At 38.8% G+C, this 22,273-nt stretch overlaps 1 protein-coding gene across 1 annotated transcript in view; it reads right to left on the reverse strand.

Moving 5' to 3' along the window:
* Window positions 1-22,273, reverse strand: part of ARHGAP15 (Rho GTPase activating protein 15) — a 302,702-nt gene that overhangs the window by 85,247 nt on the left and 195,182 nt on the right. The window contains exon 10 of the mRNA XM_084209803.1: window positions 15,974-16,051. Within this exon, the coding sequence (XP_084065929.1) occupies window positions 15,974-16,051 (78 nt within the window). The remainder of the gene's footprint in view (window positions 1-15,973; window positions 16,052-22,273) is intronic.

The raw sequence follows: 22,273 nt of genomic DNA on the forward strand, positions 1-22,273 counted from the left end.
TGCTTCTTCGCTGGGATTAATACATCTTGCAGAAAACAATTTTAAATAATGTGTAACATATGGATTCGGCTTTTATTATTCTTCTAAAAGAAGACAATTATATTTATGTGATAAACTGTTCAGTGTTAGTAGCATAATGTTTATATTACTGGCCACTTAAATAGTCTTTGGCGTAGTTTTATAAGGAACAGAAGCCTCCAGATCTTTTGAAATCCATCTTATAAAGTAAGTCCTGTCTGTTCCTTGGAATGCAATGATTTTACATAGTTTTCTTGCTGGGAAAAAACCCCGTAGTGTAGGTAATCTCGTTGTTAAACTGCATGCATGATAACTTTCTGATGTTCTAGCTACAATTCCTATGCATTTCAGGGCTTTCAAATGAAAAGTGTGACAGCCTGGAGCTGTCGGGGAAAAGGAGGGGAATAAAAAAAAAAAAAAAAGAAAAGAAAAAGCAGCAACTTTCAATTTGAACTTTTTAGAAAGGAATAGTCACAATACACTGTGTTCTGTACTAAACCTTTTCAAGGTGTTTTCGTTAATCTCCTCGCTCCTAGCTGCTCTCTGCTCTCTGATTATGCTGCGAGATTGCATTTAAAAAAAGAGTGAGTTTCGGGTAGTTTTCAAGGAGCTGCTTTTGTCCCCATTATATTCCAGATAATTTTCAAAGAGATTACACAGGAGCCACAGGAGTATTTATCTCGCTATCTCCCCGTGCTCCTGAGTCGAAGCTGCATGCATTTCTAAAGCAAAAAGGAATGTGCTACCAAATAAATGTTTTCTGTGGCTGCTGTGTACATAGAATTTTGTTGTAAGCAACGCTGGCAGCAGCCTCTCTGCATTGCTGGGGTTCTGCTATCCCGTGTGTCAGTCACATAACAAGATCATTTGGAAAAAATTATGCAGGGTGAGTGAATATATTTATCTGGGCTTATATTATAAAAAGAAAGAGAGGGGAAAAGAAATTATAACAACAACAGTTTTTACTGTCCTTCTTTTTCACTCCTGGAGTACCAGTTCGGTATTTTCAATTCCCCACTTCTCCACTGCTTTAAAAAGTTGGGGTTGTTAACAAAAGATAAAGAGTGTAACCTAATGGAAGTGAAATCTGCATATTCAGTTAATTTGGGATTTATTATCCCAGTAACTAGACTTGCAACTGTTCTAAAACCGTTTTGACTGAAGACTTGAGAACAGTACGAGTGGATGGCTACCCCCACCCCCATCCTTAAAAGAAAACCTGTGCCTGCTGCTTCCAATTTAGTGCAATCATGCCTCTTACTGGCCAATACAAGATGCAGCATTAGCTGTCACATGCAAATGAGTATTCATGGGGACTTTGAAATGTGCAATAAAGAATAAAGACACGCATTCTGTGAATAATTGTTTTCTTTTATAAAACTGGATCCAAAAGGGAGTGCCATTTCACCCAGAGTCTATAGCCTTTCTATGGTTACAATCTGCTGTTGAAGCCAGATATTAGGAATGAAGTGGGGATAAATGGAGGACTCCAGTTTCCCGTGCTGTCAATCTTTCACAGTATTACATTTGCTTAACAAGAAATAATCCAGCCCATGTTTGTGGTTCCTGCTATCTTGCTTTCTCTTCCAACTGAGGCTTTGAAATGCATAGGGATTTATAATAAAGTTGTCCACCTTGCATTAGCTTTTTTCGTACAAAGCCCAACCTAAATTCTTCGTCTTCAACAACACAGCCAAACAAAATCACACAGCAGTACGAGCTCCACTGCAAACCTGAAGTCTTTGAAAACACTCTGATACCACTCACCAGGATGAGAGAGAAAGAATAACTTAGATTTTTTAGGGCCCATTTTCACATAGGGTGAGGGGAAAAGAAACCTTAACCCAACAAGATGTGTGCAGACACGGACAGATTTGTGGGGCTGCGAACGGCCAAGCTGAGTTCAGACTCACCCACACCTATTCACCAAGTCTGCAGCCAGAATGCCTCTTAGAGAACAAACAAACTCGTATTGATGTCAAATCGTGGCATGATGTGGCCTCATCTCCATAGGCAAGACCCCAAATCCTCAGTAAAGTAGTGGGAAGGCAGTAAGTAGGTGCCTGGACTGCAGCACCTTTGCAGTGAACTGCAGGGTGAGAAGTTAGATTTGATGATTCTTGTGGGTCCCTCCAGCTCAGGATATTCCATGATCCTATGGGAACTGCAGGCAGCTCCTCAGTAAATTCAGACCTGGCCAAGGTGGACCAGAGGTGGATAAAACTGGTTATGCAGCAGGAAGAAGGAAAGCTAAGGATAAATGCTGCCTGTACCATGGGTGGGACTGAGCAGTGCAGGGCAGCACAGGGGCTCAGCAGAGGGAAGGGCCCCCTTGTAGGTAATTCAGTGCCTTGGATTATGTTAAATCTGAAAATTAGAGGTCTCCAGCTCATAGCTTCTCAGCAGGCAGGATCTGCCCCAGCAGGAGTCCCAGGAAGGTGATCAGAGAGCTGGGAGGCATTGCATTTTCCTCTTCCCTTCGCTTTAATGATTCCTTGTTGCCTTGTTTACTATGCACATTTGCTTGTCTGAGGGAGATCTCTTGAAACACAGGTACATACATGCAAACACACCAAAGAACTGAATCCCTGTCATTAAAATTCACAATTGATGGAATTACTGTAAACAGAGGCATAAAAGTGTGAGGGGAAACTGCAGGGCTGTTTCACTCCTGGGAGAAGGATCCTCACCTACAAGGGTAGGTGACCAAATGACCAAACCCATCCCTTGGCTGCATGCTTTCTCCTGTGATCCAGTCTGTCAGGAAGATAGCTGGCTCTTTTTGGCTTTTGATCCATATTTTACCTCCTAAGGGAGGTAAAAAGGAGGGTGACCCTGGGGCTAGGGCAGAGGTTTGAAACAAGGAGACTTGGTTTGTATCCCTGAATCATCACAAACTTCTGTAGGCATGTTGCTCAGCTCCTCATTTTCCTACTTACCAAACACAGCTAGCAATATTTTGGTATCTCACAGAGATGTTAGCACAAGCCCTTCAACATACATATCTGCTCATATATTATCTGGATGGAGTCATTTCCAAAACCGACTGCAAAACACTCACAAAATGCACACAGCTCCGTGAGGCTTAGTCATGCCAAACACGATGCGTGGCAACACATCCCTGCAGCCACAGGAATGCAGACCAGGAGCTCATTCCCACGTTGAGCACACCTGGGGGTCCTCAAGGACTGGGTCCCTTTACTTTGCAGCCCTAGCACAGAGGAATATCAATTATTCACGCGTCTTTGCCCTGCTGTCTATGGCACAGGTGGCCCTGCGCTTGGAGAAACATCACAGGGGAGACCCACATTTGAAGACCTAATTTGGCTTTGCGTTATCCAGAGCCCCAAATCCACATTTCAGAGGGTGACTGCAGCCTTATCCGCAGTCTCTGTACACAGTAGGGACTTGGCAAATGGAGTTTGGTGAAATGGCACGGCACACTACATAGGAGACCGACTATAAATCAGCAGATTTTGGCTCTGCTCCTGGCTCTGTCACTGATTTACCATGGAAACTTGGGCAAATCTTTCACTCTCCCTATCCTTCATTTTCCGTACCCGTAATGTAAAGATAATGATGCTGCTTTGCAAGCTCTTTTGAGATCCCGAGATGTTAAGTGCTAAGTGCATTTTATTAACATTAATAGCACCCAACCGAGAGGATGCTGTACAGCACTAGCCTGGCTGTCCCCAGAAAACAGATTGGTGTGGGGAAAGTGTGCATTTGTTAAGCAGCTTAGACACTGCTCATTCCCATAATACTTCCACAACACACAGAAACAAGATCTGACCTACTAAAACAAAAGGAAAAAAAAAAGAAAAAACAAAACAGCATAAAGAGAAAATTTCTAATGTGACCTGTCATCTTATTTCCAGCACAGGAAAACTTGGGGATTTACTGGAGATTATCAGTGTTGCTCTGTGTGGTTTTCATAGCCAGCCACAACCCCAGTGCTCACAACTTGTGGTGGAGACCACTTCCATTAGCAGGCATTAATCACCATTTTATACACTCCAGCCCAGCCATCACCGAGCAGACATCAAGTAGATGCACTCAGTTGTATCCTATCACACTTTATATCTGAATCAATCTTAAAATAAGTTAATTGTACTGAATTATATCCCAGCTCTTGTATTTACAAGACCACAGCATATTACAATGTATATTCTTTATATGCTAACAAGCTTTGTTGCTTTATACTTCAATTTTCCATTTTTCTGCTCAAATATGTATCGCAACATACACAGTAGAAAGAGCCATGAATTTTTTTTTATTAATGCATGTTTTTTTCCTCTGCAGGAGATAGAACTTTGTTGTGCATGTTATAAAATGTTAAATATTAGAATTATTTAAAGTTAATAGCATGCCAAAGAAAATGACTAATAATACATTATACAATTAGATGCCTTTCACATGAGCGAATCCATTAACAAAATAAAATACATTCAAAGAGAAGACTTCTGATTTCCAATTTTTAGCAAGGATTGCCCGTGTGTAAAGCTAAATTATTTATTCTTAAAAAAAAAAATAAAATGCTGGATACATCAGTTTGCAATTATTTGCATTATGTTTGGGTGCTTTATCATGTGGCTCTGATTCAAAAATACGTATCTCTAAGTTGCTGCAGCATCTTCATATACGCAAAGCATTAAGAACAGCAAAACAAAAGTTTTCTTTCCTCAAACTCAGCAGATGATATCAGAAGTCCTTTTAGCATTATACATTTACCAGAAGCCAGCTTTTTAGCAGTGTGGGTGTCTTTTTGTTATCCCCCTTCAGCTCAGATGTCCTCACACTTTCACAACTCCACTTTCCCCTCCCAAGTGCACACCTTGTTTTCTAGACAGAATCGATTCCATCCCACCCTTACAGATCTCAAGTCTGACATCATGCAGCTCCACCTAAATTTATTCAGATGCTATGTACTGATTTCCTACTTATTTGAAACTCGTTATCCCATCTCCTCAGCTGATGTCAACATTATCCTGGAACAAAACACTGAGCAGGCAGCTAAACTTTTCTTACAGCAAGGCACAGCTTTTAGCTCTGCAGTGATGCAATCTCCTTGCAATTTTCCTCCTGGATTTTCCTTTTCCATCAATGGCCTGTCTCTAGAAAGGCACCCGATGCCAGCCAAAGGAAGTTCCTCCAAAAGCAAATAATCTCCTCCCTCCTTGCATCCATCTTCTCTTCACTGCTGCTATCTACTTAATTAAGTCGTTCTCAATCTTCTGTATCATAAGCACATAATGTTGGTTGATGGCAATATGTTTTGAAATCCCTGTTTGTTTGTTTTTTAATTATCTGATTACACCAGGAAAAGAAAGAAGAAAAAAAAAAAAGAAAAATGAAAAAAAAAAGAAGACTATGAGAAAAGGAGATCTCTCTTTGGTGTACTACAAGATGTACAAATCCAGCAAAGCACTCCATCTTATTCTCTGGCAAGAGATTTTTTTTTTCCCCCCACTTTCTAACAGTCTACCCCAATCCAGTCTTTATAAATCATGGGATTTAAAAGTGTGATGGAAACAGCTATAGCAAATTGTGGTAAATCATGCAAACCTGCAAAATTCAGGTTAAAGATGCCTTTTATTATCACCTTTATTTAGCCAGGGAGAGGTGAGGAATGCCATACTTAGATTCTGCTGAGGTTTATGTCAGTATTTTGGCATAACCTAACTCCAGGCTACTGTCACCCCAAAATATCTCCTACCCATGTGTGTCCCAGTGTCAGCCCAGGTGCAAGCCATGGATGAGCCAAGTCTCCCACGTTGTGTCAGCTGGTAACAGGGGGAAAAGTGTGCAAAAAGGGACACAGAAAAGGAATATAAACTAGCAGAATTGGACACTGGCTCTGAAGAAGAAGGGGAAAAATAGTATAAAATATTTATTCCATTATATTCAACTCCCCATACCCTGACTATTTCAAAATTTGGCCATGCTATGTTGTATAAATAATAACAGTAATTACACAAAGAAGAGACAATGCGTTGAAATTGGAGCCATGGATTCACAGGATGATTTCAAAAGGCATCACTCTCCCAACTCACCCCGAGGTGTTTGTCCATGTGAAGGGCTTTGATTAGGCTGGGATTGTTACAGTAGAGTTGGGAAATGGGACCTTTGATCTCGAGAGATCTGAACAATCCCTGTTACTTGTACTGACAACAGGCGTGGTACAGGCTGAATGGTGTTAACATTCGGGTGAGAGCTGAAAACCCAAGTGAGAGCTGTGCTACATTCTCACTTTTAAGACTCTGGTATCATGCATAGCTTCGAAATTAAAATACAGTGTGACTACCTCTCCAAATGTTTAAATTAATATGTTTAATAATCCCCAAAATAATAAATCTGAAGTGTAAATCAAGACTTGGAAGAGAAGGTAGAAGCAATGTCTCTTTCTTTACATTTGCATTTATGATGTGTGCTAATTCAGGACAATAGTTTGTGACACTTTATATTTTAAAGCTTCTCCCTTCGAAAAGGTTTTCCCACCAAAGATGTATGCAATATTTTTATGCACCTATATATGATGGGATTTTAATTTTTTTAAAATGAAAAAGCCAATGGTGTTGTCAAGAACAATTAATCGTTCCTCTAAATACAGGCTTCTAAAATTCTTTAAGACATCTCACCCAGCTTCTAGCACCCAATCTCCAAGGACACAACTCTCCTGCTGAGAGTTGCTCTGACACTCAGCATCCTCTCAAGTGGCACTAAATAACAGTGATTAAGTAACTGTATCAACACCAAAATGCCCCAAGAATGTATTAAGGGAAGATGCTTTCCAGGACTCTGATAATTTGCTCATGCAAGAAATTCCACTGAATTTTTACACAATAACAAAAAAAAAAAAAAAAGAAAGAAAAAAAGAAAAAGGAAAGAAGACAGGAATATTCAACTCTAAATCCGTAAAAAAAGGATGTTGTGAGCACTTGAAAATTTCTTAAGAACAGTGTTATATTTTTAGCAGTAATTTAATTCTAGGAAATATGCAAGCACAAATGAGACAGTCTATATAAGAACATAGGTGTCCTCATAAAAGTTTCCAATTTTCAGAGAAGTTATACTTTAGATTTTTTCCTTTTCCTTTTTTTTTTTTTTTTTTGCCTCCCTGAGTTTTTACATTTAAGTGTTTTCAATTTTGGATCCCATCACTCTTAACCAATGCAGTTCAACACTTAAATGCATTACCAAAGTCTCCTTCAACCAAAAAACCATTCGCTCCTCACAACAGCTGCCCCTACCACAACATTATGGTTTCCCCAGTTCTCAACACAGAGAACACCACAAATACCATGATAAAGCCAAACTCTCTGGTGCAACAATTTCTCATCCCATGCCACCCTGCAGAATATCATGCAGTGTGCATCCATATATAACACCACCCTTTTTTGTTGCAGGCTCGCGTTTGTTAGCCACTTTTACACACAAACCATAGAATTACAGATATTTACCACAGAGGAGGAAACCACCCTAAATTTTAGGCCACACCAGAGTCTTGTAAGACACTGAGCATGACCAATTTTAAGTAGGAGCTCTGCAGATTAGTTCTCCAGGGTGTCCATCTCCTCAAAGCACAAACATCCCACGCAAAATACCTTTGACTCTTGGTTCAGTTTATCTACAAATGAGCCAGGCAACCCCCACACTCAGGAAATGATCCCATCACCCTAAAAATCACAGGTAGAAAGCTGCCCTGTTAATACTTCCACCAATAAGTCAATGACTTATTCCCTTTCCTCGCTTTTCTGGAGCTCTGCGGAATGGCATTTCCTGTAGCGCTTCCATCGGAACAACAAACCCAAACAAAGAGTCACCCATGACAACGATGAGCATCCCCCAAAAAAAGGCAATCCCTCCGTGCAGCCTGCAAACCTCCAGCCCTTCTCAGCAACTAAATAACACTCCTTGAGGGGTTATCAAGAAGCTCTTCAACTCCTCGAAGTGTTACTAAGCAAGACGCTATTGTAACGCAAATAGTGCTGCGGGTAGGAAAGGAATAAAAGGCATGTTTGAAATGCTTCTTCATACAATACATGCCATAAAATCCATGGTATGCTTGTGGCTGACCACACCAACCCAGCCTGCTGCCTCTTCTGCCCCGTTCCACTGGCTTATTCAGCACATGAAAAGGAAAACATGACAATACCACTCGTAAGAGAAATTTTACAGAGCTGCAGATTGGGCAACTAAGAATTCTGAATATTTTTGTGTCTGCCTTTTTTTTTTCCTCCACACCGAACACAAAACAGTTGTATTGGAAATACATCAACATTCAAGCTCTATCCAATTTTACTATATGCATTATATATATATATATATAATGTGCATATACATACCTACATGCATTATTTACAAAATAATTTGAAACATTCATTGCAAAAATTCATATTTCCATTAGATTTTGTACCTGACTTATATTTACAAGTCATTTTTGGAAGTACTATGGTTTCCCCCCTTCCCCTCTGGAAAGAGAAGAGGAAGATGTGGAAAACACACTTCACTTTGAATAATAAATAATAATAAATTTTCTGTAGCTTAAAACAAACAGAAAGAGAAAAAGAAGAACCCACATGAGTAACATGCACATATTAATTGATTCACCAAGTACTGTGGGCTCAATTAAAGTATTCTGTTGTCAGAGTTTTAATTCTTGGAAAAAAAAATTAAAAAATGAAATTCTTGGCTACAGCTTGGCATATGCAGGTCTTAACCCAGAAGCAAGCTGTTTTATAATTATTTTTGAAAATTGCTTCAGTCCATTTTATTTTCTGTGCTTGCCTGGGAAGTGTGAAAGAGAAAGAAAAAACTATTTTTGACTCAAGGCTTTCAAGACATTTTGGTTCTCAGCTAGCAAGTAACCCAGTTTGAGCCTGATATTTCCATCGTGAACTTTGGATCACTCTTACTGGTTTCTCAGTGAGACTGGTCACATGAATAGCTGCTGGCAGACATGAGGAAGACTCTGCTGCCTGTGCTGTGCTTGATCACACCAGGAACATCACCAAGGCTGGAGGGTGGCTTTAAGGTTAGCCCCCCTCCAAGGCACACTCATGTGTTTTTAGGGATACTCATATATGCCTGAAAAACGAAATCAGAAACCAAAAACATCTAAAAAGATATGAAATAGCGAGATATAAAGGGAAATCTCATCAAGGTATGCACACAAGAAATTAGGAAACAACAAACCAAAAGGAAAGTGACTGCAAGAGAAAACCACTCCTCTTTATTTCCCCCCTTTCATCCAGTGATCCTTGCTGCAATTTTAAAATGAAGCCCATGACAATCCTCTTGGCCCTCCTTGTCTGTAGCTGCTCTCTGGTTGCTGGCAGCTGAGAGAGGACCTGCCCTCCTGTGCCCGTGGAACCTTTGTTAGGGGGAGGATCAGGGTCCCTGCCTGCCTTTAAAATGGATATATTGGGGTCAATGGAAATATATAGGTATTTTTGAATGGGAAGCTTTGTTGGTTTGGGGTGAGACTTTTTGTTGTTGTTGGTTTGAGTGGGTGTTTTTATTAATGATTTTTATGCCCCCTTTTTTTTTTTTTTCTTATTTTAAAGAAATAAAGCTGCGAAAATAAGACGCATCTCTCTCTTTTTTTTCCACCCAGCTGCCTCCTCCCTCTCTTCTCCCCTTCTTTTCTCCCCTCCCAAGTGCTTCCTTCACAATCACCCAGCCCATTTGTGCTGACCTGGAGGCTCTGTTTCAGAGGCAGCTCCAGTCTCGTGCCTGCTGCACGGGCTGTGCCCGCTGAGGCAGAGCCAGCCAGGAAACCACTCTGGTTCCTGATAGCCCAGCTCACACAGACATATGGTCCCAGCAAGCTCACAGAATCAGCAACATTAAAAAAAAATAAATAATTAAATTTTAAAAATCCCGAATATTTGTCCCTCTTCTCTCCCGGTTCATTGATAAAGAACGTGTCAGTGAGGTTGAAGAATCCTGCTGGTTAAAGGTATCATCCTTAGCTGCTCATATGGTCAGAGCTCTTACTTGTCAATTAGATCAATCTGAGTCATTTTAGAACAATAAATATAAGTGCAGATGGAATATAAACATATTGAAGATTACTGTTTCTGACGGCTGTTGTTTATTAAATCAAAAATTATGTCGAAGCGAAGATTTTGTTGATATTTCAAATGGAGAGGAAAAGTAAATTGGAACTAGATATTTCTTAGGAAAGAAAGCAAAACAAAATAAAAAAAAGCAAACCCTAAAATCCAACAAGCTACCACACCACAACCTCCAAAAAAGGATATGGGTAATAAAAAAACGTTGATTTTAGCTAAAATGCCACCTATGAACAACCTTTAGAGAAGGGATATGGCACCTATAAACTCAAAACACTAGGTATGTTGAAATCCATAAAATTTCCAATTACTGCTTCAGAATTTATTGTGCACATATGGAAAATAATACTTGTAAAAGAGAAAGGGGTTTGTGCCTGGTGCTGTCAATACTGTGAAGGATGGGGTGATTATAAAGCAAATTAACAATACTTTTAAATGTGCATTCACTTATCTTTCCAATTAAATCCTTGTTAAACAACTGCACAGACAGTAATGGTGCTTCTGCAAAGCACTGATCAAGACAGTTTTATTGTAATTTTTACTCTGTAACAATTAATCAAGTAGGCATTTTCTTTATTATTAAATTATTTAGTTAATAAATATTCACAATCAGTTCACGTATTTCTGGTTCAAACTTTACTCTTAATTTTTTTTTTCTTAAACTGAATCATATCCTGCTAAACTCTTATAGAAGAAACAACATAAATATTTTAATTCTTTTTTTTGTCCAAGCACTTTTTTTTTACTGCGAGGTAATGGAAGAAGTAGATTAAATTAACTTTTTCCCCCATCAGTGTAGGAATATTTGGATATCTTTGGCTCTCCTTCTCCATGTTCCACAAGAAATACATCTTGTCTGCAATAGCATAATAGTTAGCCTCTGTAAAAATTCCTATATTTGCCCCTGCTTTGGTACATAAGCAGAGTAACAGAGCTGTAAAAACACAATCATTGACCTTTGGATGGTCTGTGGTGCCTTGCATTTAACACACAAGGTATTCCTAATGAAATAAAGAGATGCAAAGGTCATCTGCACAGCAAACACCCAGCATTTTCCAAACAAAGCTTTGGATATAAAGACAATTAGGAACCCTCTTGTATTATGCATGAACCAACCCTTGCTGAATGAACCAATAAGTACTGAAATCTGTATTTCCATGGTTAGCTTCCCTGAACATGTATGCATTTGGGATAGAATCCTAGTGTTTCAGAAACGAGCTATGAACTCTTTATAGCTCTATTTTTTTTTAAGTTAATTTAGTAATCATGAAAATTGCTTGATTGGCAGCCATAGAAAGTGAATTCCTTTCCAGCTACTGAGCAGATTAGCACAGGGGACATAAAGAAGGAAGGTTCCAGCTCCTCACCCTGGTGTCCCTGGTCCTCAGCATGGAGTTAATTGAGGATTGATAGGAGAGGTGTGTGGAAGCAGGACAAGGAACCTGGCTTAGCACAAAGAACATCCTCATGTTTATAAAACACTGAAAAATGTCCTTATAAATGTGTGTCACACACCCATGCACGGGGCCAGATGGGGTTTGGAGCAACCTGGCCAGGTGAAAGGAATTCCTTCCAGGGACAGGGTGGTGGAAAGAGAGGAGCTCCAAGGTCCCTTCCAATCCAAACCATTCTGGACTTCTCTAATCAGCACAATGGCTTCAACCAAAGCAAAGAAAAATTCACTTTTACTCACAAATTCTGATAGATGAGAAGTCTTCCCTTGTTCTTGTTTTTCTTTTTCAGGCACTTTTTGCCCCATCCCTGCCGTGTTTTGCTGTTGAAAACCACCTCCCCCCATCCTCACGTTCTGCTAGTGGTGCCCAATGGCTCTGAGCAGCCCCACCTGGGCCACATCAGACCTTCCCCGGGGGTTTGGGCCAGAACAAGGGATCTTTTCAGCAGTACCTCACACCCTGGGACTGCCAGCACACCTTGCATGGCTCAACAGACCCATAAATGTTATTTTATCACTTTTCCTACAGGTGTGAATGAAAAGAATCTCCTTATAAATACATGTAAAGTATTAAACTTACTAGACTTTGTGTAAAATAGCAGAATCCTCCAAGTACCTTGTCTGTTTCTGGTTTGTTTTGGGGTTTTTTGTTTAGCATTTCAACTTTTAGACTTGACCAATAATATGGAAATCATAAGAGGAATAGGTATCTCTGTCTAATATCTCCAGCTGTCATAGATGTCTTTACTGTAGGTGCTCAGCCAAAAATATTGGCTGCCTGGTGACTCTGTTTCTAAACCCCAAATTTTTCAGTTCTTATAGACTAAGAAAAGTACAAATTTCCTGATGTCAGTTTGGTACAAGCAGCTTCTCCTGCCTTGATTCAGTGATTTGAAAAATGATGACTTAGAGTTTCGAAAGTGCTGAGAGATGTTATAGCCCAGTCCTCTTATGATCAACTGATCTTTTCAGCTCTTAATGGGAAAATAAATCATAGATAAAAGATAATCCTGTTGCACAGAAGCAAAAAAGGTGTGATATCAATAGACTTTTATAGGAAAAAGAAAACTCTGTGAGAGGGATAACGTAAATAAGGTAGTTTGTTCTGCTGCTGCTCGTGTTGGCAAGGCCAAAGCCCTCTTCAGGAGCTGCCTACCTCAAGAAATGAGACCAAAACATAAAGTATATTCAGAAAATTTAAAAAGATACCAGGTTTGGGGTTTTTTTCATTGCAAACCCCTTTTCATCCCCAAAAATCTAGAATTTCAAGAGTCTTTTTATATTTTACTGTTCTTATTTCTTCTTTAATGATAAAGCTGTCAACTGTTAGTTTCTTTTCCTTTCATATTCACCAGTTTTCTCATTTAATTTTTGATGCTGCGGATGACATTAACAGTATAGGAAAAGGAGCCAAATAAAGCTTTGCTATATTCTAATTAATGATTATTCTAATAAAAAAAATACTTTGATATGGCAGCCAGCCTCGAGTGCCTTCTATAATCCTCAGTGTGATACATATTATTTATATCCCCTAAATGTAGGTGTAACACAATGGCAAAGTAAGCAGGAAGAAAGAGCCCAATGAGTATTTGGCCTGTAGAAGAACTGATTGCAGTCAATCTCTGCAATGCAAATAGGCTTTGTCAGAACATTTGTTTGCATTTATAATTAAATTAAGCTTTAACTAAAATTAAAAAAAAAATAGCTATGGTAAAATTTTATGTATAAATACTTCTTTCCCACTGTTAACTACCAAAAAATGAAGGTAGAGGGATTGACCTGAGGAGGTCACAATAATTTCTGAGGAATGGGGATGTGTGGATAGTGAGTTATTGACCATCATCCCACCGCAGAGCTTCAAGAGAATGGGAAAAAAGAAGGTGGGGAGCACACAGTAGTTTTCCTGGTAACTTTTTCCCTTCATGAAGCCATCTGAAAGTGCTGCTGACCTCAGCACCTAATTGACAGGGAGCACCAGGCTCTGGGACACACTGGAAGGAGAATGCTCACCCAAGCACAACACAAATAAATCCTGTTCTCCCCTTTCCCCTTAGTATTTTCCAGGTACACCATGACTCAGTGGGTTCTTTCCTGCCTGCAGGCTCCTACTTAGCCCAAGAAAAGGAATTTATTTGCACTGTTGAAACAGTGGCTGGCTATCCTATGTGTCTGTGCTCCTTCTTGAATGCCATGATTTAAAATTTCTGGATTATTCTTTGGGAGCTACACTGCTCAGGTCTTCCATTTCTCTCACGTGGTGTTGGGGTTGCCCCTGGGTTTGTAGGTGACATTAGGATTTACCTAAATCAGCATTTCTGCATGCATTCACCTGAGGAAAAACCTGAGTACAGACCTGAAACTTTTTATAGACTGGATTTTAAAAGTTGTGCAGAGGAGGTTTGCATAGATATTATCACTGCCCATCCAAAATCCACTCCACTGTGACATAAAACACATGAATGCCCTAGTTTTAGCAATAAAGTATAACATAGGAAACAGTGATTATCATACCTGATAAGATGATGACATAGCTCTCCAGGGGCATTAGTTTTCTTTGAATTTCCAGTGGTCACTCAGTAGGCAGATTTTTTTGCACATGCCTTAAGTAACCAGTGCCAGAGTGGCTTTAAGGTACTATTGACTCCACCATTATATTTTCATTTTTCACAGTAGTATAAACCAGAAGGAAAAGGTGTCTGGTCCCCCTCTGCTGCAAAAAGCCAGCTTAGACTTCTGTCTAGCTTTACAGTATCAGCCCATCTGTTTTAGGTGAAAACTTGAGCAGTAATGTTAACCTCAAGTATGTTAACCTTTGGATGCCACGAGACATGATAGACAGGACCATTATTTTTATGGCACAGTTTTTCCCTGAGCAAAGAGCTCAGGCAGTGTAGAAGGATAGAAAATCCCATTTTTGCCTATGTGTCTCCAAACAAAATACAGCTTACAGTCATCTGAAAGCCAAGGCAGGCTTCATTATTGACACACAAATACCCAACAACTATAAATTTAAGAGAGCCTAAGTAATGAATCAAAACTGTGAGGCTGATTGGTAAATGATGATTTATTCTGTTTTGCTGAATTTACTGGCATAAATACCGATTCCTCATAAACCAGAGCTCACCCTCCATTTTCAGCTGAAGACGAGACTAATCTGGAGCAGCTGAGGAGGTGGCAAACACCTACTGATCCCTTGAAACTTTCCCTAGAGATCTAAATGGAGGCTTGAAGGTGGGAATATTTTTACATCTCTCCTATCTCTCAATTTCATGAGAATATCTGAGTCAAAACTCTAAGTTTATGTATAGTATCAAGCTAATTGAGGGAGTTGTTCTCCAACAGCTATCACCCTCACACAGAATACACAATATTTAGCAGTTCTGGTAATAGTCCCCAGGTAACTTATAAAAAGATCATAAAAATGTAGGACAAAATGTTGCAGCAGCTTTACATTTATACTTGATTCATTCAAAAGTGCATGAGGTCTTTAATGCAATTTAAGATTTGGTATTTTTCCTAATTTCTGAGAAACTTGATTCTATTTTCTTGTTAAGTAGGATCATGAGGTTCACTATCATTGACGATATTTCCTAGGTTTTTAAATGTGGGGAGAGTTAGTCTTTGGTAAGAGTAGTAAACCATTTGGAGATAAATGTATTTGTCATTCATCCTTATTAGCTCTCCATATCAGCTTCCACACCTGTAACAGGATCTGCTGATCAATGTTAGATTTCTTCACGTCAGTGAAAAGCATGCTGTTGTATTTGTGGAAATATGTTTATTATACACAGAATCTGTGGAAATATGTTCAGTAAATACATACAGGATGGTTCTAAATCTAGTTAGCAGGTCCCCAAAATATTCAACTTTTCTCTTTCATTTTCTGGGGTCAAACCTTTGTGTTTTCAAAATCAGTGGTAAATCTTCCACTGACTTTGGCAGAGCCAGTACTCCACTTTTAGTCTTTCCTTTTAAGTTCTTTTCAGCACCTTTTTCTCTTTCACTGGTTTCCTTTGGATCCCTGCTCTACTTTTGGTTTTGTTTAACTTTCAACATCCAAACAATCTGCTATTTTTCCTTTTAATCTTTTTCTTTCCCCCTCACTTTGATTCCTTGGTTTCTACATATGCTTTGCTTTTTGCCACCTTATTTCACGTCTCCATTTCCTCCCGTATTTTTAGATTTGTTTGTTGTTTGTTTCTCATCTCAAGTTTAACTACTATTTTCCTCTGCTTACTCTGCTCTTTTCTCCTCTCTCCTAGCTGACATTTCCCTCTGTGCAATATCTTTCTACCTTCCCTTTCCTCTCTTTTCCAAAACAGGGCTCATCATTCTATGCCACTAATGTATAGCAGATTCTGAAATACTGTCATCTGAGACAGTTAAGTACTAAACAAAACATTACCAGGGTGGAGGAATCACTTACCCTGATTGACAACAAATCGTAACTTCTGTATTGTTGCCAGATTGCCGCTAACTCTGTATATTCCATCAACATCTAGACCTGAAAAAGAAACACATATTTCATTTCAGATCATAGAAGTATTTTTCTTTGTACGTCTGTCAGGAAGGCAGAAGCACCCTCGCAAGTACGAAGAAGAGCAGCGCGGCGAGCGACTGAGAAATAATCCACCTGACAACAACTGAAGTGCCTCCTCGCTGATTAAAGCAGCAATGAAAAATAAAAGTGGGAGATTAACTTAAGTGAATACAAAACACCTAGCTGTAATTATCTTGTAATTCTGTCAGCAGAATACGGCTCTGCAAGGGGCTTTGAGTGTGGCAGGAAAGCCAGGGGTAATTGGCTCTGGTGCTCGCTGGGACGGGCACGGTGCCGTGCCAGCCCTGCTCCAACGTTGGATGTTTGCATCAATTGTGCCAGGAAACTTCTCTGTCTGGGCTCTGGGCTTCCAGACATGAGTTTCTGAGGCTGTGACCTTTCTGAAAATAAATCACTGAGGTGCCCAGCCCGGAATCATGACACGTGTGAGACTCCACACAACTACCATTCTCTACTATATTCTTCATCGTGGTTCAGACAGGTTTGAGGATTAAATTAAATATCCCAAGTAGCATATGACCTGGAGTTCTTTTCTTCATTGATATAGGCCATTCTTTTCAAGGACAACCCGACAGTCCTTGTTTCTCCCTGCATATCTACTCAAGGTTTATCTTCTAGGTGAAACTAGATGTCATACTCCCTTTTGTGACATATTATCTCCTACAGCAAGCTCTGTTGATATGAGTGTTTAAAATAGCACTTCCAGCCCCTGTTGCATAGCTGTAGGGTTTCAAAGCACATGGGAACTGCTCTCCTTTTCCAGGAGAATTCACTACAGTGCAACACTGACCCAACCTGCGTGCTTAAAAATCAAACATTGAAACATACATTGTCATTTCCACATTTAAAACTTGCAAGTACAAAAGAAGCCAAGAGAAGCTACACAAACCAGGTTTTTTTAAAGGCTACTTATCCCTCGGAACACAAGTTTTAATTAGGTTTTGGCAAGCAGTTTCAGAGAAAGCTTTTCTCCTGGAAAATGCTAATTTGTCAAACCCAAAAATTTTCAAGAAACACTCCCTGACAACGTATCTAGGGGCAATAGTTTTCCAATTTGAGGTGGGGGGAAAAGGAAATCTGAAAGTATAGGAAGGAGTAAAAACAAGTGGAAAAACTCAGAAGCCCAGCTGTGATAACAGTTGAAGTTGAGGTTCAAGTCTTTGTTGACACTTGCACCATTTCTTGGCACACAAGTGCCATGGCCAGTGATTCAAGTCTTTGGAGGCATTTTTCCTCCAAACTAGAAATATTTGAAAAAACATACCTTTCCTTTTGATGAAGACTGACACCAAATAAAATTTTTTGTGTGTTTACATGTTTGTTTTGTCTCTTTACAAAATACATTTCTCATTTTATGTCTATGCTGCCACGAATATCCTGATTTGGTGTGCATTAAAAAAATTATTTTAGACATTAATAATTATTTCTTATTCTGATGATTAATAATTAATCTGTGCTTCTCTGTGTGTTTTACTAGATAGTTTTCTACCCTGCACCTGTGGGTGTCCTGTAACATAATACTGAGAGTGATGCTTCATTTCAGAAAGATCTCCCCTTTGGTTACAGAGGGATAAAGAAAAAGTTTGTTTAAGAGAAATCAAAAAGGATTTAGTAATCAAGAAATCTTGGAAATTGTCCATCTGCTGGATATATGACATATGAGCAAATGGAAATTACTGAAATGTTTAAGTAATGCAATTCTAACTTAAATCTGAAGAGTTTAATTTTATTTTAGTAAGGGCAGAGTGAAAGACTAACTCCCAACATAGGATTGTGGGACTCTTGTGGCAGAGGATTAAGAATTGCATCATGTAAATTGAAGTCTAAACCAGAAATTAAAAAGGAAAAATAAATCAAACTAACAAACAGGCAAGCCACCAGACAGAATGTTAACTTTTGTTTGGATCTAACTCAGTTCTGTTCTTAACCTCATTGGTTATATGGAAGTGAAAACAATCCGTGTCACTTTGGGTGAAATAGTCTCACATTAAGAGCATCAATTTGGAACCTGCATAAATCACCCAGATCAAGTGAAAATTAACAAGCTGTGTTGTAAATTGGTGGCTATTACATCTTGCAATACGGTCTGGAGTACACATGAGCATTATTATTGTTAATAAATTAATTTTGGTCCAGAAATGAAATTTGATTAGCATTTTATTTGGGCACTATACAATATGGCAGAGGAAAAAAAAAAAAGAAAAAAAAAATTAAAGCTGATTATAACATTCACGTGCCATCAACTTTCTGCTCCAAGAACTTTGAAAGTTAAGCCAAACCAAACCAATGCAAATTGGTGGATTTGGACATCCTTTTCATGACCACATTATCTTAGCTGGATTGCTAACAACTTATTTTGGAAATCCAGTTAGGCACAAAGGAGAAGGGCAGAGAAAGAGAGAGAAAAATATATTTCCTAGTTCTTATATCCTGATTCTATGAACAATTTTCTAAGCAAATTCACTTTTAAGGGCACCTCTGTCAAGAATAAAAACATCACTGCACTGCTGTAAGTGTTTCTTCACGGCAGGCTATAAATACTTAGGGAACAAGATGAAACAAAAGCCTTGCCCAGTTTCCTATCTGGTGCTGGAGTTTAAGGATAGTGGCAAAGAAACTTTCAGGAAAAGATATTTGTTATAATAAAGTCAACTTTAGTTCACTATAAGATGACCTTCTTGTGTTTTGTAGTGGGGTTTATCAGGGAAAAAATCACTGGATTTTGCCCTAAAGGAGAACAAGTATTTGCTTTATATTCCAGTCTCCAACTCTGTTTCTGTTTGTTTTAATGAGGAACCTGAGAACAGGATGGACCCACAATTAGAAATTATAGCCAAAAGCACGATAATGATTTCCACACTAAATTTTGTAATGGTATAAGAAATGTAGGAAAAGGTCTTACTCAAGAACTCATCAGCTCAGCTGCCAAACTATAGCAATTTTAAACTATTTTAGTTAAAAAAAAATAAAAATACACAGGTGCTTCTGATGAGAAAGTTAAAAGGCAACTGGACTCAGGCTTGGCTGAGATTCATGAGCAATAATGAAAGTTACAGTCTGCACTGCACAGGAGATGTTAGAAGAATATTTTTTTAAAACATTTATTGCACTCGCTCCTATCCAAAATAGAAGTAACAATGAATTCAGGCCAGTGTCAGATCTCAGACCAGCTTGAGCTGGAACCAGGTGCTGCATCAAAATATTAACAGACAGAAGGAAATTAGAGTTTAGGTGACATATTTATTCAAGAAATGTTTTAAAATACTAGATTTCAATATTGATTGAGGTAGTCCAGGTGATTTATGAACTGCCTGCAGTTAAATGTTCTCACTCACTCATTTCTGTTGCATAGAAAAAAAAACTCTCCCAAATGACACTTGATTCTGTCTAATCTTAATCTCTATTTGATAATACCTTCAAACTGAATACAAAAAGAAATTCTCTATGTGCAGGGAGAAAGGGGTAGTGGTGCACAGAGATTTCTCTGGTTTTTAACAAGATTTAGAATTTAAAACAGCACTAGGTAACTTCCTGCATGGAAACCCAGGGAACTTTCACAATTAATGTATCCTGAAATAGGTGTGGTCCCCAGGCCTGTTTTGTAAAAGAAACCATCGTGCTGGATTCAACAACAAAGTGAAGTACAAACTTGAAGAAAGGCATTCTTTAGTTAGTCCTTTCATTTAAAATCAGTTATGTTCAGGGCAAAACTATTGTATTTCAAAGGAGCCTATTATGCCTTCCCATAAACAGAAAGATCATACGTTTTAAAACTAAAGTATCATTATGCAATCAAGCTGTTGTATTATAAACTATTTTGTGGGCTCAGATGCCCAGGGCCATCTTTACAAATATTTAAGAGGTCATTATCAGGGTATGTTCTCCCTAAAACTATAATTCTTTCCTCGTGTTTTCATATGCATCTTACCATAAATATCTGATTTATAATTTTTTTTTTTTTAAAGTTTACTAAGGGCACAAAAGTGAGGCAAGAAATCATTTAAAGAAGCAGAAATTAGTGAATGCAGCAAATACATCCATGTCAAAATAATATGATGAGAAAAACAAAAAACAATGTGCTACAGATATAAAATTTAACAAAAGGACAAATATATATATTCCAGTAGAAGGAAAATCATGAAGGCTAGCAAAGAATGAACCTAACACACTAAAATTTGACATTAAAACAGTGTATCTGCATAGGGTGACAAAATGAACCCAGAGTTTCAGGTGGATGTTTGAGCAAAAATAAGATTTTTTAGTCTGAAGCCATGGAAATCAGAGGTGAAATTGATGAATACCATGAAGCAAATATGGCCTGCACCCCAGAAAGTGTTGCTGACGTCCCTGTCCTGCTTCTTGGTGTGCCAGAGGGTGAGGCTGTATATGCCCAAAGCTCGTGGAGCAGTTCTGGGGGATGGCACTAGGGCTGGCTCTGCTCTGATGGGACCAAGCTGCTGTTTTGATCACCAGAATTATCCCATTCTGGTTCTTCTCACAGCAGATTTTCACACTTTTGGGGTTTAAAACATCCCAGCAACGTATCAGCAACACATCATTATTTAATAGGGAAACAGGTCCATTCCCCTCTCCAGAGAGAGGACCTGGCTACCATGGAAATGAGTTCCATAAAAATGTCATGTTAGATAATTCTACCAGATAGACCTTAAACAGGCCTAGGAAGTCAAAGAGTGGATGATACTGGAAGCCAATCTGAAGGACAAAAAGACAACAACTGTTGTAAAAAGCATCCATTTCCATTGGTGGCCACAATATGCTTGTGCCTCACATTTGGAAATAAAGTACAGAGAAATATTTGGAAATGACTAAGGCTGAAGAGTTATTCTGATATTGTAAAAGCAATATGAGCAATGTTCTTGGAGACTGGCTAGACTGACCTCAGTCACAGACAGTCTCCTTAAATAATTAATTCTGGGCACTATGAACAAATAATTCATAACAAAATATCATTAATCCCAACCAGCATGGTTTCATGGAAATCAGAGCTTTGTCTAGCTAACTTGTTGCATTTTTTGATGGACCAGAATATTTGACAGGTCTGGTTGGTGAAGGCAATGGTGTTGAAAAAATGTGTTTGGCTTTCCGTGCCACCTTTGACTTAGTACCACATGACATTTTCATCAAAGCCCTTGCATTCTATAGAATTAACAGGGCATATATTACATGGATTAAAATCTGGCTCGGTGACAGACCTCAAAATGTGGTAGTTAATGGGAGATATCAGTTAGCAAGGTCAGAACTGGCACAGCTCTCGAGAGCAGGGCACTCATCCAGTGCCATCTAATACCTCTATCAGAGATGGGACAATGAGAGAAAAAAGTTCCCTTGGCAAAATAAGCAGATGACATAAAGGTCAGGGAGATATTAAATAATGACAAGGACAGGTAAAGTTTCAGAAGATCTGAGCTAATACCTTAAAGTCTGGCAAAATCAAGTTTAGTATGGAGAAACACAAGGTACATCCAACACTCTGGATTTAGGCTACAAAGGACTTGAAGTTTACTTTAAATAAAGAGCTGATCTCTGAGCTCAGTGATGCAACAAAACAGGACTAATGTAATGCCTTGGATTATAAAGGAGCATCAAAGAAGGAGGGATGAGATTGAACCTCTTCATGGGTTGCAAACAGAATCTGTAGTAAAGCACTGCACTTGATAGCGGAGCAAATAACAAGAAACATAAAACAAAAGCTTTGTTGCTTCCTATTAAAGAGAGGACAGAGAAATGCTCTCTTCATCTGTACATTTTATGTGATTTCAAGGTACTGGACTCCCTTCCAGCACTGCCCAGCTGCAGGACCTGTGACAGGAAGCCTGAATTCAAGGTAGCATCAAAAAGATTTTCTGTTTTCTATGATCAGTAGAAATCCAACACTGCTTTGGAATTTAGTAAAGGCAGAGATAGTGAGGGAAAGAAAGGAGAGGGAATATTGTAGTAGTTCTTAAAAGGCTATGAAACAGCTCTATTGGAGGTGTCTGACATGAGGTTTGGTGAATCTCTTTAGGAAATTAGCTGAAAAGAAATAATTCTATGTTTGACTGCAATAATATCAAGAAGATGAGGGGCATTCCTACATAAAAAGAGAATCTCATTTTTTCTTGCAGTAATAACTCCAAGATGCAATGAAAAGAGACAAGCTTGACT

This window comes from Fringilla coelebs, assembly GCF_963513975.1.
Source record: "Fringilla coelebs genome assembly, chromosome: 7".
Taxonomy (NCBI): Eukaryota; Metazoa; Chordata; class Aves; order Passeriformes; family Fringillidae; genus Fringilla; species Fringilla coelebs.